The 19,286-nt window shown below is 45.7% G+C and overlaps 3 protein-coding genes across 3 annotated transcripts in view; 2 read left to right on the top strand and 1 right to left on the bottom strand.

The window, feature by feature from the left end:
- ptprz1b (protein tyrosine phosphatase receptor type Z1b) overlaps positions 1–11,958 on the top strand; it is a 36,071-nt gene extending 24,113 nt beyond the window's left edge. The window contains 20 exon segments of the mRNA XM_035528030.1: positions 397–449; positions 551–1,175; positions 2,898–3,042; positions 3,267–3,358; positions 3,452–3,537; positions 4,057–4,077; positions 4,290–4,386; positions 5,328–5,410; positions 5,626–5,760; positions 6,275–6,409; positions 6,568–6,731; positions 6,889–7,024; positions 7,941–8,087; positions 8,170–8,263; positions 8,514–8,587; positions 8,679–8,807; positions 8,895–9,038; positions 9,842–9,984; positions 10,253–10,388; positions 10,665–11,958. Of these exon segments, the coding sequence (XP_035383923.1) occupies positions 397–449; positions 551–1,175; positions 2,898–3,042; positions 3,267–3,358; positions 3,452–3,537; positions 4,057–4,077; positions 4,290–4,386; positions 5,328–5,410; positions 5,626–5,760; positions 6,275–6,409; positions 6,568–6,731; positions 6,889–7,024; positions 7,941–8,087; positions 8,170–8,263; positions 8,514–8,587; positions 8,679–8,807; positions 8,895–9,038; positions 9,842–9,984; positions 10,253–10,388; positions 10,665–10,808 (2,783 nt within the window). The 3' untranslated portion in view covers positions 10,809–11,958.
- A 325-nt stretch (positions 11,959–12,283) lies between these two features.
- ndufa5 (NADH:ubiquinone oxidoreductase subunit A5) lies at positions 12,284–14,410 on the bottom strand. Its single transcript, XM_027007501.2, has 5 exons — positions 14,338–14,410; positions 13,570–13,614; positions 13,307–13,423; positions 12,924–12,989; positions 12,284–12,506 (listed from the first exon to the last, which is right to left on the bottom strand). Exons 1-5 carry the CDS (start codon positions 14,356–14,358, stop codon positions 12,405–12,407), a joined length of 351 nt encoding a protein of 116 aa, XP_026863302.2. The 5' UTR covers positions 14,359–14,410; the 3' UTR covers positions 12,284–12,404.
- A 77-nt stretch (positions 14,411–14,487) lies between these two features.
- On the top strand, positions 14,488–18,613 carry asb15b (ankyrin repeat and SOCS box containing 15b). The gene is made up of 9 exons (XM_027007500.2): positions 14,488–15,153; positions 15,240–15,295; positions 15,460–15,591; positions 15,723–15,881; positions 16,249–16,494; positions 16,705–16,876; positions 17,158–17,716; positions 17,975–18,128; positions 18,207–18,613. The coding sequence occupies exons 1-9, from the start codon at positions 15,089–15,091 to the stop codon at positions 18,374–18,376; spliced, it is 1,713 nt and encodes a 570-aa protein (XP_026863301.2). The 5' UTR covers positions 14,488–15,088; the 3' UTR covers positions 18,377–18,613.
- The last annotated feature ends 673 nt before the right edge of the window (positions 18,614–19,286 follow it).

The raw sequence follows: 19,286 nt of genomic DNA on the forward strand, positions 1-19,286 counted from the left end.
TCTTAGTTTACAGTTTTAGATGCCTTAAACCTTTGCACAGTACTGTGTGTGTGTGTGTGTGTGTGCGTCTGTGTGTGTGTGTGTGTGTGTGTGTGTGCGTGTGTGTGTGTGTGTGTGTGTGTGTGTGTGTGTGTGTGTGTGTATATATATATATATCATTTTTGTTTGTTTGTTTGTTTTGGAAATCAATTCATATATAGGCTATAAACTTGAACTATTTGTCTTAAATATTAATTTAAACATAAACCATTAGATTTAAATGCCTTTTAGACTATGAAAAACATACATCCATTCAGGTTTTTTTCAAACCTTTTACTAGCATGCAATTTCATAATCTCAGTTATGATCTTTTAAATATGAGTGGGAATCTTTTTACATTTTTCTTTCCCTCTACAGAAAATGACCCTGATCCTGACCCTGACTCAACAGAATCGGAAGAATACATTGAGGTAAAATCGCTCACTAGGTGTGCCTCACGCGGACTGGATTTGGCGTCTTCATGAATAAGTTTTTTATGCATGACGAGACTAAACACTTGATGTCCTTTCAGGAGACTTTCCCATCCCCGACCATTAAGGTCAGGACGCCAAAGAAGCCCCAGGGTTCTCCAGGGTTCTCCTCCTCTGTAAAGAGCTCCGTACATGTCACCATGGTGACCGAATCTCCAGGCTTTCTGGTTCAAGCTAAAAAGGCGACCACTGCGCCCGTACAGCTGAGGCTCACAGAGGAGACTTCATCATCCTGGTCACCTGATCAGAGGATGGCAGGAAGCCACACCAAGCAATCAATCAACCGCCTTGTGCCGGAGGAGGCCGAGGCCACTTCACAGGACGGCATCCTCACGACTGACAGCCGCTATGAGAACTTCCTGAACGTGAGCACTATGGAAGCCACGCCCACCTCAGACAGCAAGCTCCACAGGGTCTTAACTCTCATCCATGTTCGGAACGAGATCACAACCACAGTCCCAAAGCAGAAGACAACAAGCAATCTGTCTGCAATGCCTGCCTCCTCCACCTCCAGTCCCTCTGGAGCTGGGCGACGCACGAGCACCACCTCCTCAACTCCAGCTCTCAACACCACCCATGGCATTCAACACAGCATCAGCAACCTGCAGACCACGGCATCAACATCAGAGGAGACCATCCACCAAACCACTCAGCCACTGTTTAACGGTAAACAGACAAGTGCAGTATTCCCGAACAAACCCCAACATAATTCCAAAAAAATCAATCACAACAGATTCAGCACTCCAATTAAATGTTGTTGTTTCACGGGGGTTTGTTGGGGAACGTTGAGCTGCTCCGCCTCCTGGCTTCCAAATGGCGATGGTGCTCTGCATTTTTAGTTCAGAAGATTAGATTAGATTAATTTGCATAAAGGGTGGCTCTATTGCTTTGCTATTGTCCTTGCTGCTCACAAATTGATGCAGGGGAACATCAGAGGGTCACCACACTGGTTGAGAACATACATCACAAGGTGACCATGCTGGTTGAGCACATCAGAGGGTCACCATATTGGTTGAGAACATCACAGGGTGACCATGCTGGTTGCTTTGCTTGTTAGTTTACTCAGCTGAAGATGCTGGTGGAGCTGGTAGGTAAAGACAGAAACCACCACCTGTCTTCTGTTTCTTCCACGTCGTCGTCTTTTGCCGTGTTTCTGGTGGAATCGGGTTCTCTCCTTGAAGTTATCTGAATGACTAACTCCTGCTTCCAAAATGGTGGCATATGTCTTTACTGTTCTCTCTCCTTCTCTACCATGCTCTTCCTGTTGCTCCTATGTATACACACTGAGTCACACGTTTGGCTCTTTGGCTAGCGTGTTGCTGGGCTGAGGGCACCCCCTGGTGGTTGTTTTATTTAACACCTAGTTTCAGTGAGCTTCTAAGGGTGATAGAGTCACTGGCTGCTTGGCTTGCGGTTCTGCTCTGATCCAGGCCATTGTGTTCAGAAGACAAACCTTAATCCTGCCGAGCCATGTGTTTCAGCGCCCGCGCCCGCCACTCGCCTGGCGTCTACGGCTCCCTACCGCTCCACAGTACCCCCTGTCTCCTCAGAAGAGGGTTCCACTCCCCCGCTGTCTGTGGACGAGCAGGGCAGCGGCTCAGGGTCCTCTGCCATCTTCCTGGAGCAGTTAGAGAGGCACTGGGACAGAACGTGGTGGGGGCCAGGCCTCAGAGACATGCCCCCTGGCGTGATCACAGAGCTGGACACCAGCGAGAGAGACACCAGCGAGAGAGACAGCAGCGAGAGAGACAGCAGCGGGGACAGCAGCGGGGACAGCGAGGGGCTGCCTTCCGCTTTTTACTTAGAGAGGAAGGTGGAGGCGGACCAGGGCGCCCCACGGCCAGGGAGTGCAGAGCTTCTAGGGTGGAGCGCGGGGCTGTCTGAGGGGGGCAGTGGTTCTGGGTGGGGAGGCTCAGAGATTCACCACAACGCTGCCAAACCCACACACCTACTGACCTCTGACTCCTCGAACCCAGAGGCCGCAGGAGAGCAGAGTCCAGGTAAAAATCATGCCAGCTTCCACAGTCTCCCTGTCCCGCCCTCTGATCACCTGGGCCACCTGGGCGAGTCCCGACGGCTTCATCACAGATTCTCATATTCGTCACGTTGCTCCAGACACATGCCAAAATAGTTCAATAGCGCATTTTTGTATAGATGGAAATTTGTGGACCTTTGTTAGACTAAATCTAACCGAGCAGTCTAGCTGTGTGGAAATACTGAAAAAATCAAAGACTCAAACACGTTCCTAGTCTTTATTAAAGACACAAACAGGGAGAATATGGAGACAAAGGCACACACCCGAGAGCTTGAGCAGACCTAGTGTAGAGCTGTAAGGGAACGCGGTGCTTGCTGAATGGCTGACTGTGTAACGTGTCTTTCCCTGGACAGAGGCGAGTAACAGCAGTCCCCAGTCCCGGGTGGGAATGGTAGGAGGTGTGGAGAGGGAACAGAAGACAGTGGTACCACTGGCTGTGGTGTCCACCCTTACTGCCATCTGTCTGCTGGTACTGGTGGGAATTCTCATCTATTGGAGGTACTGGCAACACATACTCATGGACACACACAATTTAACTTAAATAGAAAACGATGACACATGGGACTGGGGATAAAACTGGGACTGAATATTTTGTCTGCATTGTGTGTGTGTTTATCTGTGTGTGTGTGTGTGTTTATCTGTGTGTGTGTGTGTGTGTGTGTGTGTGTGTTTATCTGTGTGTGTGTGTGTGTGTGTGTGTGTGTGTGTGTGTGTGTGTGTAGAAGGTGCTTTCAGGCAGCACATTTTTATGTGGAGGACAATGTATCTCCCAAAGTCATAAGAGCTCCATCAACACCTCTGCTACTTGCTACAGGTAAACACACACACACACACACACACACACACACACACATACACATACACAGAGCAATACACACATGATCACTGATCACGCCGGGTTTTTTAGAGGAACACGGCTCCCTTCCAGTGAAAGACTTTGTGAGGCATGTTGTAGACCTCCACTCCAGCAACACCTTCTCCAAGGAGTTTGAGGTAATTTATCTGTTTCAAAATGTTACTTAAATCAAATCATTGTTAAGTGTGTTAGGAAGAACTGCAAAATGCAGGAATGATGACACTATTGCGTGTGACGTGGCACTGCAACTGGGCATGTGGCACATTAGTATGCTCTGTGTAAGGAGCTCCATTTTAGTACTGTGATGACTTTAGCGGCACTGTCTGCATGACTGTTCACGCTAATTAGGCCAGTCTGAGCCCGTCTGAGCCAGTCTGATCTGGTCTAAGCCAGTATGAGATAGTCTGATCTGGTCTGAGCCAGTCTGAGCCAGTCTAATGTGCTTTGATTTGGTCTGAGCCAATCTGAGCCAGTCTGATCCAGTCTAATGCAGTCTGATCTGGTCTGAGCCAGTCTTAGCCAGTCTAATGCAGTATGATCTGCTCTGAGCTAGTCTGAGCCAGTATCAGTAGGCCTTCTGCATCTGCCCTGCGTCTGCCCTGTTTGTCCTGGACTTTCACTGTTGTGTTTTTTTCTGCATTGTTATCCCCCATTAGATCTTGAAAGAGTCGTACGAGGTAAGACAGGTCTGCCTGTGAATTTTCTTGCCTCTTTAAATGCCTTGTCATGGTTCTCGCTCATCTGGCCTGACTATCCGTACTGAGAGTAGCACCCTGGGCTTGCTGCGTGAGTGCTGTGTACAGAGTGTGTAGCTTTAACACTATGACAGCCTTAACACTGGACCAAACCTTACGGGCTTTGAGTGACAGGGACCATTGATGATTTACAGGAGATTCAGTCCTGCATCGTGGACGTGGGCATTACAACGGACAGTTCAACCCACCCCGACAACAAAAACAAGAACAGATACATCAACATCCTGGCCTGTAAGAGCACTTTCTGTCTTCTTACACCCCCCCCCCCCACACACACACACACACACCTATTGTATGCTGCTAATTTCAGCAGTCACATGACTTTTGTTGTTTGGCATCGTATTCCAATACATTAGATTTGGCATAAATTCAGAATTTAAGATTGAATTAAAAGACTTTTATATCTACATTGGCTGTAATTACTATATAGGAACCAGAGATCTGTACTGGCATGCAAATCCCAAGTAGATGGGTTAGGGTTAGGGTTAGGTTTAATATTAGGGTTAGGGTTAGATTTAGTATTAGGGTTAGGATTAGGATTAGGGTTAGGGTTAGATTTAGGATTAGGATTAGATTTAGGGTTAGGGTTAGGGTTAGGGTTCTGGTTGTTCCCAGGAGATTACTGTCTAACTAGTTGAACTGGAGGAATTTTCACTTCCTGCTTGTTTTTTTGTTTGGTTTTGTTTTCAGTCTTCAGTAAAGTTTGTAAAGGACCGGATGCTCAGTGAGGGTTAAGATGGTCTAAATTGGTTTGTCTTATAACTCTAGTTTGCTGTATCCGTTCTGTTCTTGATGCTGACTGGTGGTTTGCATAGTTTGCATACTGTAAGCCCTCTGAGGTGGTACTGATGTATTCTTCTCCTTATGGTCGACCTTGACACATTTCGGCTCAGTTTACTCACATTCTCCAAACTCCTCATGGCCTGCTTTACTATACTGACATATCGCTGCTCTTCATCTTGAGATGTAAATGCTGCAGCTAGAATCAGTTCTAGACCATCGTGTAATGATGCAGTTATAAAGTTTGTTAAGGAACAAAGGAACCAATTACCCATTTATTACAGTCTCCTACTGTAGGAAGACAAAGGATCCCATTTACATTTGGACTGCACTGTACACACACACACACACACACACACACACATGCGTAATATCTTTCTTTTTTCCCCCAGATGATCATAGTCGAGTTAAGCTTTCCCATGATCTAGAGAAAGATGGAAATACCGGAGACTACATAAATGCCAATTACGTGGACGTAAGTATTTTAAGCAAATGTATATGCAGAGTAATCACTGTAGTTTGTTCTTAAAAACAGTTCAGAGCTTTGTGGTGATCCTGACACAGTAAAACAATGCCTGCACTATAGATGTAGTTACCCTCACAAGAGCTCTCTTATGTCACCAATAGATACATGATTGACAGTGTACACTGGTTACCATGGAACATAACTATGACAATGTATTGCACTAGGGCTACAAACACCCGAAGGCGTACATAGCAGCCCAGGGTCCGGTGAAGGCAAGCCTGGAGGACTTCTGGAGGATGGTGTGGGAGCAAAACGTTGGCATCATCGTTATGATCACCAACCTAGTGGAGAAAGGCCGGGTGAGTGTGAGGGAACTGGGTCAGTCTCACTGATAGGGGTGGTTTATGTGTGTCATGGAGCATGTCCACATGACTCTGAGAGGCAGGTGAAGTGTATTATATTACAGCTGTAACCACAGGCTGGGACTCTGCAGATAAACTCCAGTAGCCAGTCTGAGTGCTCCACAGTGAGCGTTATTTGTTTAGTAACTTTCATACATTTAAAATGCACCTTGGTGAATATGCAAACCGATCATCAGTAAATTATAAAGCTACTGTAAGACATGGTGTGTGCTGGTTAACTATGGTGACGTGGTGTGTGTTGGGTGACTATGGTGATGTGGTGCGTGCTGAGTAATTATGGTGACGTGGTGTGTTGTGTGATTATGGTGATGTGGTGTATGCTGGGTGACTATGGTGATGTAAGGTGTGTTGGGCGACTATGGTGATGTGGTTTGTTGGGTAACTATGGTGATGTGGTGTGTGTTGGGTGACTATGGTGACGTGGTGTGTGCTCGATGACTCTGGTCCACAGAGGAAATGTGACCAGTACTGGCCTGTGGAGAACCAGGAAGAGTATGGAAGCTTCCTGGTCACACTGAAAAGTATAAAAACCTTGGCCTACTTTACCAGGAGGACCTTCACCTTGAGAAACATCAACATGAAAAAGGTCTGAAATCATCACAATAACAGTCAACATCCTAGAAGACACCGACACAACACATGGCCCAATTCCCAAAAGTCTCAGAGAGAACACTTCAAAATAAGCAGTGTTATGAAGAGTAGAGTCTGAGTTCATCTTCTAAAGTTCTGTGTTTCCATGTGCAGAGCTCTCAGAAGATGCGCAGTCTGGAGAGGACAGTGGTTCAGTACCATTACACTCAGTGGCCAGACATGGGTGTCCCAGAGTACACACTGCCAGTATTGTCCTTCATCCAGAAGTCGTCCCAGGCTCGGACTCCTGACTCAGGCCCCGTGGTGGTGCACTGCAGGTAAGGTGATGGAGAGAGACTGAACTGGGCTTGCAGCTCCAACCAGGGATTGTATCATGCATCACCGTTGTTATTGTGCTGCAGGGACACTGGTCAAATAACTCCCAGTTATATGTGTGTGCTGCTAACCTGAGTGTGTATGTGTTGGTGTGTTTAGTGCTGGTGTAGGACGGACAGGAACCTATATTGTCATAGACAGCATGCTCAAACAGATGAAGGCTGAAGGAACAGTGAACATCATGGGCTTTCTCAAGCACATTCGAACCCAGAGGAACTACCTGGTGCAGACAGAGGTAACCGGCTTCTCCTCATACTGCAGTACTGAACTACATTATATCAAACCGTTACCATAGCAACACCTTAGCCCTTAGAGGGGTTTTCCATGCCACTGTCACCTTGGCTTGACCATTAGGGGCATGGATTCTCTGGGAAGCTGATGTCTGCAGAGCTGCTTTGTCGCAACACCTGTTGTAAAAAGTACCATAGAAATACATTTTAACTGAATTGAACCTTACCAAATGGATCCGATTTTAAACAATACCAAAGGAACAGATACCAGGGCAGTCCATAAGATACTGACTAGCACACAGTTTTTATTGATCTGGCTGTACATATTCCATGTCTGCTGCTTTGTTAATCTGTGTGCATGAAGGCTAAATACTTGTTTAGCAGTAACTCAGGATGTGCCATTTGAATATGGACTCCATTGTTGTTCCTTAACCACAAGGCCAAAAAACTGTTAGTGCCAGTATACCCAGGGCTAGGAACATCAGTGCCAGTATATCCAGGAATAGAAGGACTGTCAGTGCCAGTATACCCAGGGCTAGAAGGACTGTCAGTGCTAGTATACCCAGGGCTAGGACTCTTAGTGCCAGTATACCCAGGGCTAGGTTTGTCAGTGCCAGTATACCCAAGGCTAGAAGGATTGCCAGTGCTAGTATACCCAGGGTTAGAACTGTTAGTGCTAGTATACACAGGGCTAGGACTGTTAGTGCCAGTATACACAGGGCTAGGACTGTCAGTGCTAGTATACCCAGGGCTAGGACTGTCAGTGCCAGTATACCCAGGGCTAGAAACAGAAATGCAGTGGTAATCTTAGCACTGGCAAACAACCTGGCTTATCATAACTATTGAATTCTATCAATAATGAAGGAAACCAGTCAGAAACCCATTCCTGATTTAACACTCACTATTCCTTTTTGTGTGCAGGAACAATACATTTTTATCCACGATGTCCTAGTAGAGGCCATTAAGAATAAAGAGACACAGGTGTCATCCAGCCACATTCATGCCTACGTTTCCGACCTTCTGACCCCTGGACCAACCGGCAAGACTTGTTTGGAGAAACAGTTCGAGGTATGGCGAGCTCACTCAACCATCAGTCCTTTACGGTCACAACGAAGGTTAACCAGGTTAAACTTTGTTTGTTTTTTTGTAGCTAGTCAGTCAGAACTGTGTGAAACAGAGTGACTACGCAACCGCTCTGAAGGACAGCAACATACCAAAGAACAGGAGTTCTGCTCTGCTGCCTGGTGAGTGCTGCTGGGTAATCACGTCATGTTATGTCACACACCTGTTAGCATTCATCACACTGAGACTGCATGCATGGTAAAGTGGCTCTCAACCACATAGACAGACACTGCAGTGATTTCGACAGTATTTCGACTGGTATTGAAAAGACATCTCTGGAGCACTGAAGATGAACCCTGCTACACTAACATGCTTTACGAACGTTGGCCGTGAACAGTGCAACATGGGTTTTACTGATCTGTGTCTGTCTAGTGGAGCGGTCCAGAGTGCACCTGCCCAGTACGGTAGGAGACTCTTCAGACTACATCAACGCCTCATACATCATGGTGAGAACCATTCGAGATGCGTGTTGCAGCATAGTTGAGCGTCTAGAGCTCAAGAACCAGGTCTTCATGCGTGTGGGGTTTTGTTTCCCAGGGCTACTCTCAAAGCTGTGAATTCATCATTACTCAGAGCCCTTTGCTCAACACTGTGCAAGACTTCTGGAAGATGGTGTGGGACCACAACACTCAGATCGTCATCGCTCTGCCAGACCCACAGACCCAGGTGGGGTCATGTTCTATGCATAAGCAAGCACATTTATACTGCCTGACAGTATTAGATTAACAGAACTGCCTTATCTGTGGTTTTAAGGAGGGGGACTGTGTGTACTGGCCCAACAAAGAACAGCCCATCACCTATGAGAACTTTACGGTGACGTTCCGAGGGGAGGATCGAGTGTGTCTGTCTTATGATGAGCCACTGGTGGTGCATGACTTCATTTTGGAGGCCTTAAAAGTAAGGAAAACAGAAGCAACTTTTCCACTGTACGGCTAAACGGTTACTAAGGCTATGTCTGAGCTACGTCTGAGCTGTATCTATGACTGTGTCTGGGCTGTGTCCAGGCCAAGTCTGGGCCATTGCGGATTTCTGAGTCTGGTTACGGTTTCTTTTTGCACAACCACTGTGCTGAAAATCAGGGCCAGGAAGTATTTATAGCAATGACGGGTTCACGTCATAATCATGTGGGACCTCAGTGGTAGCACAGTGCTAGATCAGTGGTTAAGTTGCTTGCCTTGTAATTGGCAGGTTGCTTGTTCAAATCCCAACACTGCCAAGTTGCCACTGTTGGGCACCTGAGCAAGACCCTTAACCCTCATGTGCTCAAGTTGTACTCAGTCATAATTGTAAGTCACTTTGGATAAAAGTGTCAGATAAATGTAATCATGTGACAGTAGTCTGATGAGATTGATAATTTAAAGTCATTTGACTATTTTTAGTGTTTATGTGTAATATCCTGTGTAGTGTAAAACATCACAGGATATTATGACAAACACTAGCGAAGATAAGAAGAGGCCTACCTTTGTCTGTGGCAATGAACACAGTCTGTAAGTCTTCTGTGCCAAACTGTCTACATGTGGAGTTGTGATCGGAATGGTTACTGTCTGTCTTCAGAACCATTTGGCTCCTTGGTGGACAAGAGGCTATACTGTCTATAAGCGTACCAATTCTGCTTGCTGGTTTACCAGTAAATTACACTGGAAGCAAAAAAGAATGCAAAACAGCTGGCATTTATATCGTGCAACTCTCCTGTGTGACAGGACGACCACATGCTGGAGGTACGCTGCTTCCAGGCTCCTCATTGGCTAAACCCAGACAGCCCCGTCAGCAAAACCTTCGAGCTGGTCCACATCATCAGAGAAGAGAGTGACCACCGAGAGGGAACCATCATAGTTCACGACAGGTAACGGGTCTCCTTACTGCCAGTGTCCTGATGAGAACTATTGTGCATGCACATTTATCTTAGCATTCTTTTTTAACTAAACCTAGTCAAGCTATGTACTTTGCATGGCTTTAATCACAGAACTAATACACCACCTCGTGAGCCGGTCTACTCCAAAATAAGAACTAGTTATATAATATCAGCCAGATCTAAACTGGACTCACTGGAACTGAACCTGTCATTTCTTGTAATTCATCCAGATCTTGGTATTTGTTGTATGGACATGCAGGTATGGAGGATCCAGTGCTGGGATCCTGTGTTCCCTGATCACCCTGGTTAACCAGCTTGAGGAGGAGAACAGTATAGACGTCTATCAGACCGCGAGGATGACCAACCTACTGAGGCCCGGAGTCTTCGGTGATATTGTAAGAGAACCGACACCCTGATATCCGTCTAACTTCATGCATCAAAGACATTCGTGGACAGTGACAGAGCTAAGAGGAAGACAGAGGCCACTGCAGCACTTTAGCTGTTATTCTGTTTTGCTAAGATCAAAATGAGTTACTAGCACAATACCTTTCACCATCTACTCATTAGTGCTAAATTGCTTTCTCCATCTAGCTGTGTTAGTATTAGCTCACTTTCACCATCTAACCCAGTGTTAGCGTTAGCAATAGACTGAAATGAATTTGTGTTTTCAGGAGCAGTTCCGGTTCCTTTACACAGCTATACTGAGCTTGGTAAGCACCAGGGAGGATGAGAAGGTTCTTCGCTCCACAGAGAACAACGGCACCATCTCAGGCGGCTCAGCCAAAATCACAGAAAGCCTGGAGTCCCTTATGTGACCATATAATGCCCATGTTTGGAGCTTTTTATGTGACTACGTAATGCCCACGTCTGGAGGGTAACACTTGTAATGCTGTAAATTGCCATTGTTTACATCAAGAGTGATGGCTTCTGCATTCACACCTTCCTAAAGTCTCCAGCATGGGCCGCTTGAGGGCAGAGTGTGATTCGATCTTAAATTGTGCCTTTCTGTATAACTTATAATTTACAGTGCTTTGATATGTTATTGTTGGAACTAATGCCAAAATTTTTACTCTTTTGAAAAGTTGACTGCTCTATTGATATTGATGTCTTCTTTTTTTTTAGTTTAGCTTGTTAAAAGGTAATATTTATACGTAATTGGTGAAGTGTTTAAAATCCAATTCTGTATCCATTTTCTGAGGAAGCTCTAGATTTGAAAAACGTTTCTCTAAGCAAGCGTAGCTGACATACTGTTACACAAAGACCTCTCTAGAATGTACGACTGATCACTGACCACATCAACAGACCAAACCCCAGCTGTTGGGATACATTTTCTGTTTTAGTACTTTTATTTTAAAGTCATCATTTAACAGCTTTATAATTTATATGTTTAAAGTAACTGACAGTCCTGTTTTTTTTTTAAAGCACTGAGACAAGTCTGTCAGTTCTTAGCATTTACTTCCTGCAGATGTAAAGCAACCATGAGTCTCAGTACTCGGTACTTGTAGGTCTGTTTCTGTTCCTATTGCTGTCCATGAACTTCGTTTAGGGTCATTTTGTTTCATTCAGTAAACCATGAAGGAACATGAAGGAAGACCACCCACCCATAAACTGCTCATTGTCATGTGGAATATGTATTTCATATCTACATAACTTTTTAAAATCTACACAGTAATTTAGTTCCTTGAGAGAACTATACGTTCTTGAACGAGACTTAGACCATTGTTAAGGGATAGACAAAACAGATATGTAGAAATAATCCATTAACATTCTATTTTCCCTTTACGTAAAATAGAGCAAACCTCTTCTTTGTTTGATGGTTTCATTTCTGCTTGTAGTTGATTTTATGTAAAAGTTACATAACTGTGTAATGTGATGATTGTACTGAGACAAAATTATAAATGCAAAGATTTTTAACTGTACATACGCTAACTCTAAAGTATAAAATCCCAAACTTTTTTATCGTCATCATGCAGTGTTGTACTTTGTCTTGTCCATCTGGATTAACTACACATCTGCGAATGATTGGTCTCCTAGTGGCAAAAGATCCTATTTCACAACACTGCCAGAGATAAAACTACACCATCAGAACGGTCATCAACATTACTGACACCAGCAGAGAACTTTAATGCCTGTTTGGAGACTGGCACTGGAGGTGTTAGTATTTTTGCATTACTAACTCTGTTTGTAGCTGTCAAACTGCATGTTTTAACTTAACATTGGGTCTAAAATACTTACACCCACACAAAGAGGAAAACGTGGACAGTTGTACCATTATCAGACATCCTCAAAAGCCATTTGTATATACAAGATTTATTCTTCATTTTTTAACATAAATAAAATTTACATCAGCAAAACTCCCCCAAAAAGACAGCATACATGATCTGGTGCGCATTACAGATCAGGTCCACTCTTCAGATTGGCCACTTCCACTGGTTAGCTGGGGCTTCTTCAACCAGCGGTTCCCATGGTTTCCACTCCACCATCTTCCTGGACAAGGACAGCTCTGACTCCGCCTACATAAAACAATTCAGGCATAACCAGCACACTAAAGACCCGCACCGATGACAGAAGACCTCCATGTAAACGCGCTAGTGCAACATGATGTCTATACATTTATTTTTTAAATTACACCCACAGCTCAACACAACACTGAAACGAAAAACAAACATTCGAAACTATGGCAATTCCATCAGCAGGCGCCAACTATAGCAGACTTCACAGAAGGGAAGAAATACGTCTACAAATGACTGATTATTAACCTTTAAACTACTGGGATCGTTCATGATAAAACTCAATGAGTCTTTACACCTTTAACTGATGTCCGAGTGGCTACTGCAGGCTAATGCTTCATCTGATCTTGGTAAAACGCTGAGTTTTTCAGTGTGAAAGTTAACACGAATTGTTTTTTGGTCATCGTGACTTCTACTTACTTGCGCAATGACCTCCTCAATCTGACCACAGTTGATTTTCTCTTCCAGCTTCTGCACATCAGGTTCCTTCACAGGACATTTTAAAATTAGAAACCTCAGGCCACTGCCATGGTGTTCACTAACATTACAGCACCTTCACAACACGGCTCATGCATAACTGACAGGCTGCACAGGTTCTGCCGTTACGCAAACATTCTCTAAGGCTCATGCCAGACTCAATAACAGCCCCTCTAAAGTTTGGTCCAGATTCACAAGACATTTCATACAATGACTGGATTTGCTAACAGTGCATGAACCAATCAAATGAAAGCAAATGAAGAACAAATGTATTTGGTAACCAACACACACACATCCACGTGCCAGCGAGAGGCTGTGTTTCTTACGGCTTTGACGTGGTTGAACTTCTCTGTGATCAGCTGCTCGGTGTACTTCCTGTACGCTGCATCCTGGGGCACCATCTGCAAGGACCCCAAAATCTTGGTGTACAGCATCCTAAGACGCTACAGGAAGGAAAAAGAAAAAACAACAACAATGCAGTTCAACTCTCACTTGTACTGGACACAGTCTCTTCACACGGATTTCCACATGCCATTGGGTGAAGGGATGGAGTCGTTTTAGCGCCTGTTGTTGGTGATGTATCAGTTACCTCATGTGGGCTCTGTGAAACGGCAAGACCCACCAAGCCTGTGGTCTGAAAGGAAGGCCAATTCATGGGAATGAATCACACAACAGATATGAAACAATATGAAATCAAAGCGAACCTATATCAGTCAAGATTATTACTGTTATTCAACCAAAGAGTATTAACATCTAGTAAACCAGAAGATTAAACTGTTAGTTAATTGGCTAATTTTCTTGTACATGATTAAATGCTTTTATCGGTGGGATTAACTCTCTACATTCCAAAGACCAGGACTTTCAATCTTGCAAGTACAACCCGTTTCTATTAATTTACAGTAGCCATAAATACTCACAAACGCTGCTGAACGTTGATATCTACTGTATTGTTACTGCTGATATCTACTGTATAACGTTATTAGTGGCCTAGCACCTAACGCACTGCAGACCCAAGCACGGAGCCCGAGGACAGAGCTCCTGTTTGCATCCTAAACAGGCTCTTCTTCAGAAAACAAACAGCTATGTTACATTCCTATATCTATCAGCTTAATTCCTATATCTATCTGCTTAATTCATATATCTAGCTGCTTAATTCATATACCAGTTCACCCAGACGCGACTGCTCCATAATTAGCCTTAATTAGCTAGGCTAGCTAGGTTATCTAGCTGACTGATCAATCCCGTCCTCTACGCGAACCTAATAATAATTCGGCAAAGAGGTAAACGTTTCTGAAAGGCACCATCTGTGGCGTAGTGATAATAAACCCGTGAAAACATGAACGACCTCCACACTTACCTTCTTCACCACTCCAGCCATGTCTACTATAATGGTGGGACTCTTCCGTCGCAGGCCTATGACGTCACCCCGCCCCACACTGCCCCCGCGTGGTCGCTCACGTGTCTGCGCTGTTACGTCACCACGTCGCTCTTCACTTTATCCCGGTCGCCTGTTTGCTCCAGAAAAGATTCAGTAAACGGGCTGAAACGTCAACATGCTGGACCTACAGTGAAGTTTTCGGAGTCTCTGTTGGTGTAATCAAATTTCGCGAAACACATTTTGCAATATTACTGTGTTCTATTCAAATGGTAAATAAACCTCTTTTACAGCCAGTGGGTGAGTCTGCTTTCAGAAGTCAGCGCACGAGACAGATAATAAGCGTCATCTTCTGTCCAGCACCTTCACGTGATGTTCTGGTAAACAGGAACCCGACCTGCTCACAGATCCACTGAGCTGTTCCGAGAAAAGGGGTCAAGACTAAATATAACATTAGTTCTGCTGAGGAAAGATGTCTCGTGAAGCTCACTCACTGCTGCCTCTGTGACAGCACACACTGCATTTGTCAGCCTATCAGACATTTCCATTTATTTCGCTTTAAATGAAAGACTTATTCGTGATATCAGTTTTCAAAGCGACGTTCAATTCTGCTATCTTCGCAAGCTGACGTCTTGTTTGTTTAGTTTGAAGTCTGTTTACATGCGCGATTGTTTGTAAACTCGGAGCTAAACACGGTGACGTGACGGACACCGGACAGCTGGACGAAGAGCGCATGATGGAGTTTGCGGTCCGACAAAGTCTTCAGGAGGTCTGCGCGTCTGGGCATCAGAGAGCAGAGTGAGTAAAGCTTCGTCCCCAGACCTGCACCTGCGTCATGTTTCAAAATCCTTCTGTAAATGTGTGTTTCTGTTATCTTTGTCAAGCACCTCTGGAACAGCCAGTGACGAAAATCTACAGATTTTAGCTGCGATCGACCGAGGTAATCTTACGGCCTATATCTAGTGTTCTGTTACCCTTCAGCTGCTCGCGCTGAAGGACTGTCCTAAGATCAGGTTTCCACGAAGCCTGCGTGGCGCACCAGGGTAGAACCCTCCAAACGTGATTTAAAAAGCCACCACTTTACACGTGCAGACTGTCTTCCAGGTGACGTGTCTGCTCTGCGAGCACTGTGTGCACACGCCAGCGCGTTTGAGGTGGCTGACCCCGCGGGACGGTTCCCGTTTCACCGAGCCGCCGTGCAACCGGACGCACGACTCCTGGACGCGGTGCTTTTGGGTGAGGGCACGTGATGACAAGCTCGCGGATCATTATCCTGTGTTACGCACCTTAGCGCGAAAATGGTTTATGAAAACGTCAGGCACCAAAGGACATCTAAAACAAACATGTTTGTTTGTTTTCTTGGTCAGCTTCCCACGAGCTGAGCATGGAGGAGGTGACGGGGGAGGGTGAAACCGCGCTCACCCTGGCCGCTCACGCGGGCTGCGCGAGGAATGTGGAAGTGCTCGTGCGTCACGGAGCTTCTCCGTACAACACGAACAGAATGAGCGAGTCTCCTTTGCTGCTAGGTAACGCACAGCGCGCGTGCTGACCATCATCACATACGTTACGTTACTGTTTGACACTGAAGTACACATGTAGACTACATGACAACAGGAAGCTCCCTGAGAATATTTTAATTTAAGTCTAGGACTGCTCTGACAAGAGAAGGAATATTCAGAAGAAATAATGAACATGAACATTGGAATGAAGTAGAAATCTATTCTTTGGGTTCGAATGCGTATGGTAAACCACTCACCAAGAGCACTGACCTCAGATCAGTAGCCCCCTGTCCATGCACCTTTATCCTTTATGATATGAAACATTAAAAATGATTAGATCAGCACTCTTGCTCTGCTTTGCACTCACGAGCCTTGGCCTGTATGTCGTGCGCAGCGGTCAGGGCGGGCTCCTATGACACGGTGCTCGCGCTGATCCTGGGCGGAGCCTTCGTCGAACAGGTGTGCAGAGCTAAGTGGACGGCCACTCACGAGGCCGCCCGGGCGGGCTGCGCCGACATCATGATGCTACTCCTACGTCACGGCGGGAAGGTGGAGGCTCGAGACGTGCACGGCGTCACGCCGCTCGGCATCGCTGCCGAGTTCGGCCACGCGGACGTCCTGGAGATCCTCATTGAGCACGGTGAGCTGGAACCGAGGCTCGTGCCACAGCTAACACGAGAAAGAGACGGCTGCGCACGTGTGGGGCCCAGAGCAGAGCGCGCTGTGTAGAAAAATCAGAAACCACGGAGATTAAAAACAGACGTGCTGCAAACGCGCTTGAACAACCCAGTTACACGGGAATAAGAGATCTGTCTTCAGATTTTACTGTCGTGTTCTCTGTCTCCACTAGGGGGCGACGTCAACGCGCAGGCCACCAACGGAGACACTGTGTTGTATGACGCCGCAGGTTCGGGAAACCTGGACTGCGTTGAGCTGCTCCTCCAGCGCGGCGCCAGTCCTAACGTGGCCAGTCTGGCCTTCCAGCTGCCCATCCACCGGGCTGCGTACCAAGGCCACTACCTGTGAGCCACCTGACCTGCTGAAGCTGTTGGAGTTCTGTTAAAGCCAGACGTACTACACAAATAAAGACTGTTATTGTTGAGTAGACCTCAGCATACCTCTGTGGTTGTTTGGTTTTAAAATAGTTTTAATAATAATAAAATATTAGCAATAATAATACATTTTATTTATATAGCATAAAGTTTTTCAAAGTGCTGCACAGAAATTAGAGTTACACAGCAGATTAATAATGTATTCTGCCTCGTGTGTTTATTTTGTGGTCAATTGTTTTTTTACTGCACAGGGTTCTGAAGACACTCATCCCCCTCACCACTAAGCGGGCCATCCGCTTGTCTGGGATGAGTCCAGTCCACTCCGCAGCAGACGGGGGTCACGCATCCTGTCTGGAGCTGCTCATCCAGAAGGGATTTGACGTCAACTCACCCCTTGGCGCACACATCTCTGACAACTATGATGACATGAGGAAGACCGCGCTGTTCTTCACCGTTTCCAACGGCGACGTGACCTGCACCCAGCAGCTCCTGGAGGCCGGCGCTGGGCCTGACCTGGACCCACTGCGCTGCCTCCTGGTGGCCGTGCGGGCGGGGCACTACGAGCTTGTTCGGCTGCTGCTGGCATATGGTGCCAACGTTAACTGTTTCTTCACTGTGGTCAGTGACACAATGTTCCCCACAGCACTGCAGTACTGCCTGAAAGATCAGTCCATGCTGCGGATGCTCCTTAGCAATGGTTACCATGGAGACAGCTGCTTCCAGTGCTATCATGACCAGCATTACACGGGACATGTCTGGGGACAGAACTTCTCAATACAGGACACAGACAACTGCTCCAGTAAGGTGATGGTGAGTGGACAATTCAAGAACTGCTAAGAAGGACAGAAGGTACTGTACTGTAGATACAGTCAGGTACACTGTAGGTACAGTCAGGTACACTGTAGATACAGACAGGTATACTGTAGCTACAGACAGGTACACTGTAGGTACAGTCAAGTATACTGTAGGTACAGGCTCTATTATCAAATATTGTAATGCACTGTATTGTGTAATGTGACGTGGATTAGTGTGTGTTGTTTTGTGATTGTACGGCTCTGTGTTTGTTAGTTTTGCGATTTCATCTGCGTGTTCTGGCTGAGACACATGGCGGGACCCGTGGTGCGCACCATCATGGACTACGTCAGACATGTGCCCATCTGCTCCAAACTCACCAAGATCTTAGAAAGGCAGAAAGAGTGGCCTGAGATCTGTCACATCCTCTGTAAGCCCCCCCCCCCCCCCCACACACACACACACACAGTCCACTCCATTGTGTAAGCATGTGCTGGTGTGGCCACAGGTAACCCACGATCGCTGCAGCACCTGTGCAGGCTGGTCATCAGGGAGAAGATGACCCTGCAGAGACTCAACAGCCCTCAGGTCATGAACACGGTTCCCTTTCCACCCGCCCTGAAGAATTACCTCACCTACAAGGAGCTGGACATGTACGACAGTGTGACAGAGGCGTGATAGGGACAGAACATGTGGGTTTACTACTGTATAGTTAACACTTGTTTTCACGTTATCTTATTTAACTGAAACTGTTGTATTTTCTAGCAGGACAGATGTTATGTAATATAAGTTGCTATTGATTTAAAAATTTGATGAGAATATTAGTGGAGTTTCAAGGGCCAGTTGGACTGATAGACTTGTGTTATTTTATTTATGTACAGTGTTAAATAAACCATTTAAACTGGGTGTCAAACAGCTTGGTATTACAGATTTTCTTATAACCCTGTCATATTCACATAAAGGAGAGAAGGTGTGGATTATCACACCGAAGACACTGGACCGAAGCAGCTCCTGTCTGAAATGAAACCTGAGAGTATTCTTGGTTTGGGGTATCATGGGATTTACAGTTGAGTATTTCACAGCAGTTTGTGGGACAAACCTCATTATTTAACTGGAGGTTGAGCAGAGTGTGCAGTGGGCAAGACACATCACTGTCACACACCAACACTGAGACATGCCACTGTCAGACACCACCACTGTTATTAATGCATCAGAGCTATTTCAGTGTGTAACACCCCCCCCCGATTGTGAATTATGTTAAATATGAATGAGTGAGTGAATGAATGAGTTACAAGCCCAGTCCAATAGTGCTCTGTATCTCAAAAGCATTTTGCTTACACAGCTGATAACGGACCTCTGGTCGAAGCATCTTGTTGCTATGGAAACCTCGCAAAGTTCACTGTTATTTTGACTGCCTCTGTCTCTTTAACTACAACACACTGCAGTCACTCCCTGGAAAACTGTCACAACTGTCAACAACCTTTTGACCTTTGACCATCACCATTTATACCAAAATCAGTGGCCTGAGGTCAGTGGGGGTCACACACTGGAAACTTTTAAAGAGATAAGTATAATGTCTCTTATAGAT

The sequence above is a fragment of the Electrophorus electricus genome, chromosome 7 (assembly GCF_013358815.1).
Source record: "Electrophorus electricus isolate fEleEle1 chromosome 7, fEleEle1.pri, whole genome shotgun sequence".
In the NCBI taxonomy this organism is placed as follows: Eukaryota; Metazoa; Chordata; class Actinopteri; order Gymnotiformes; family Gymnotidae; genus Electrophorus; species Electrophorus electricus.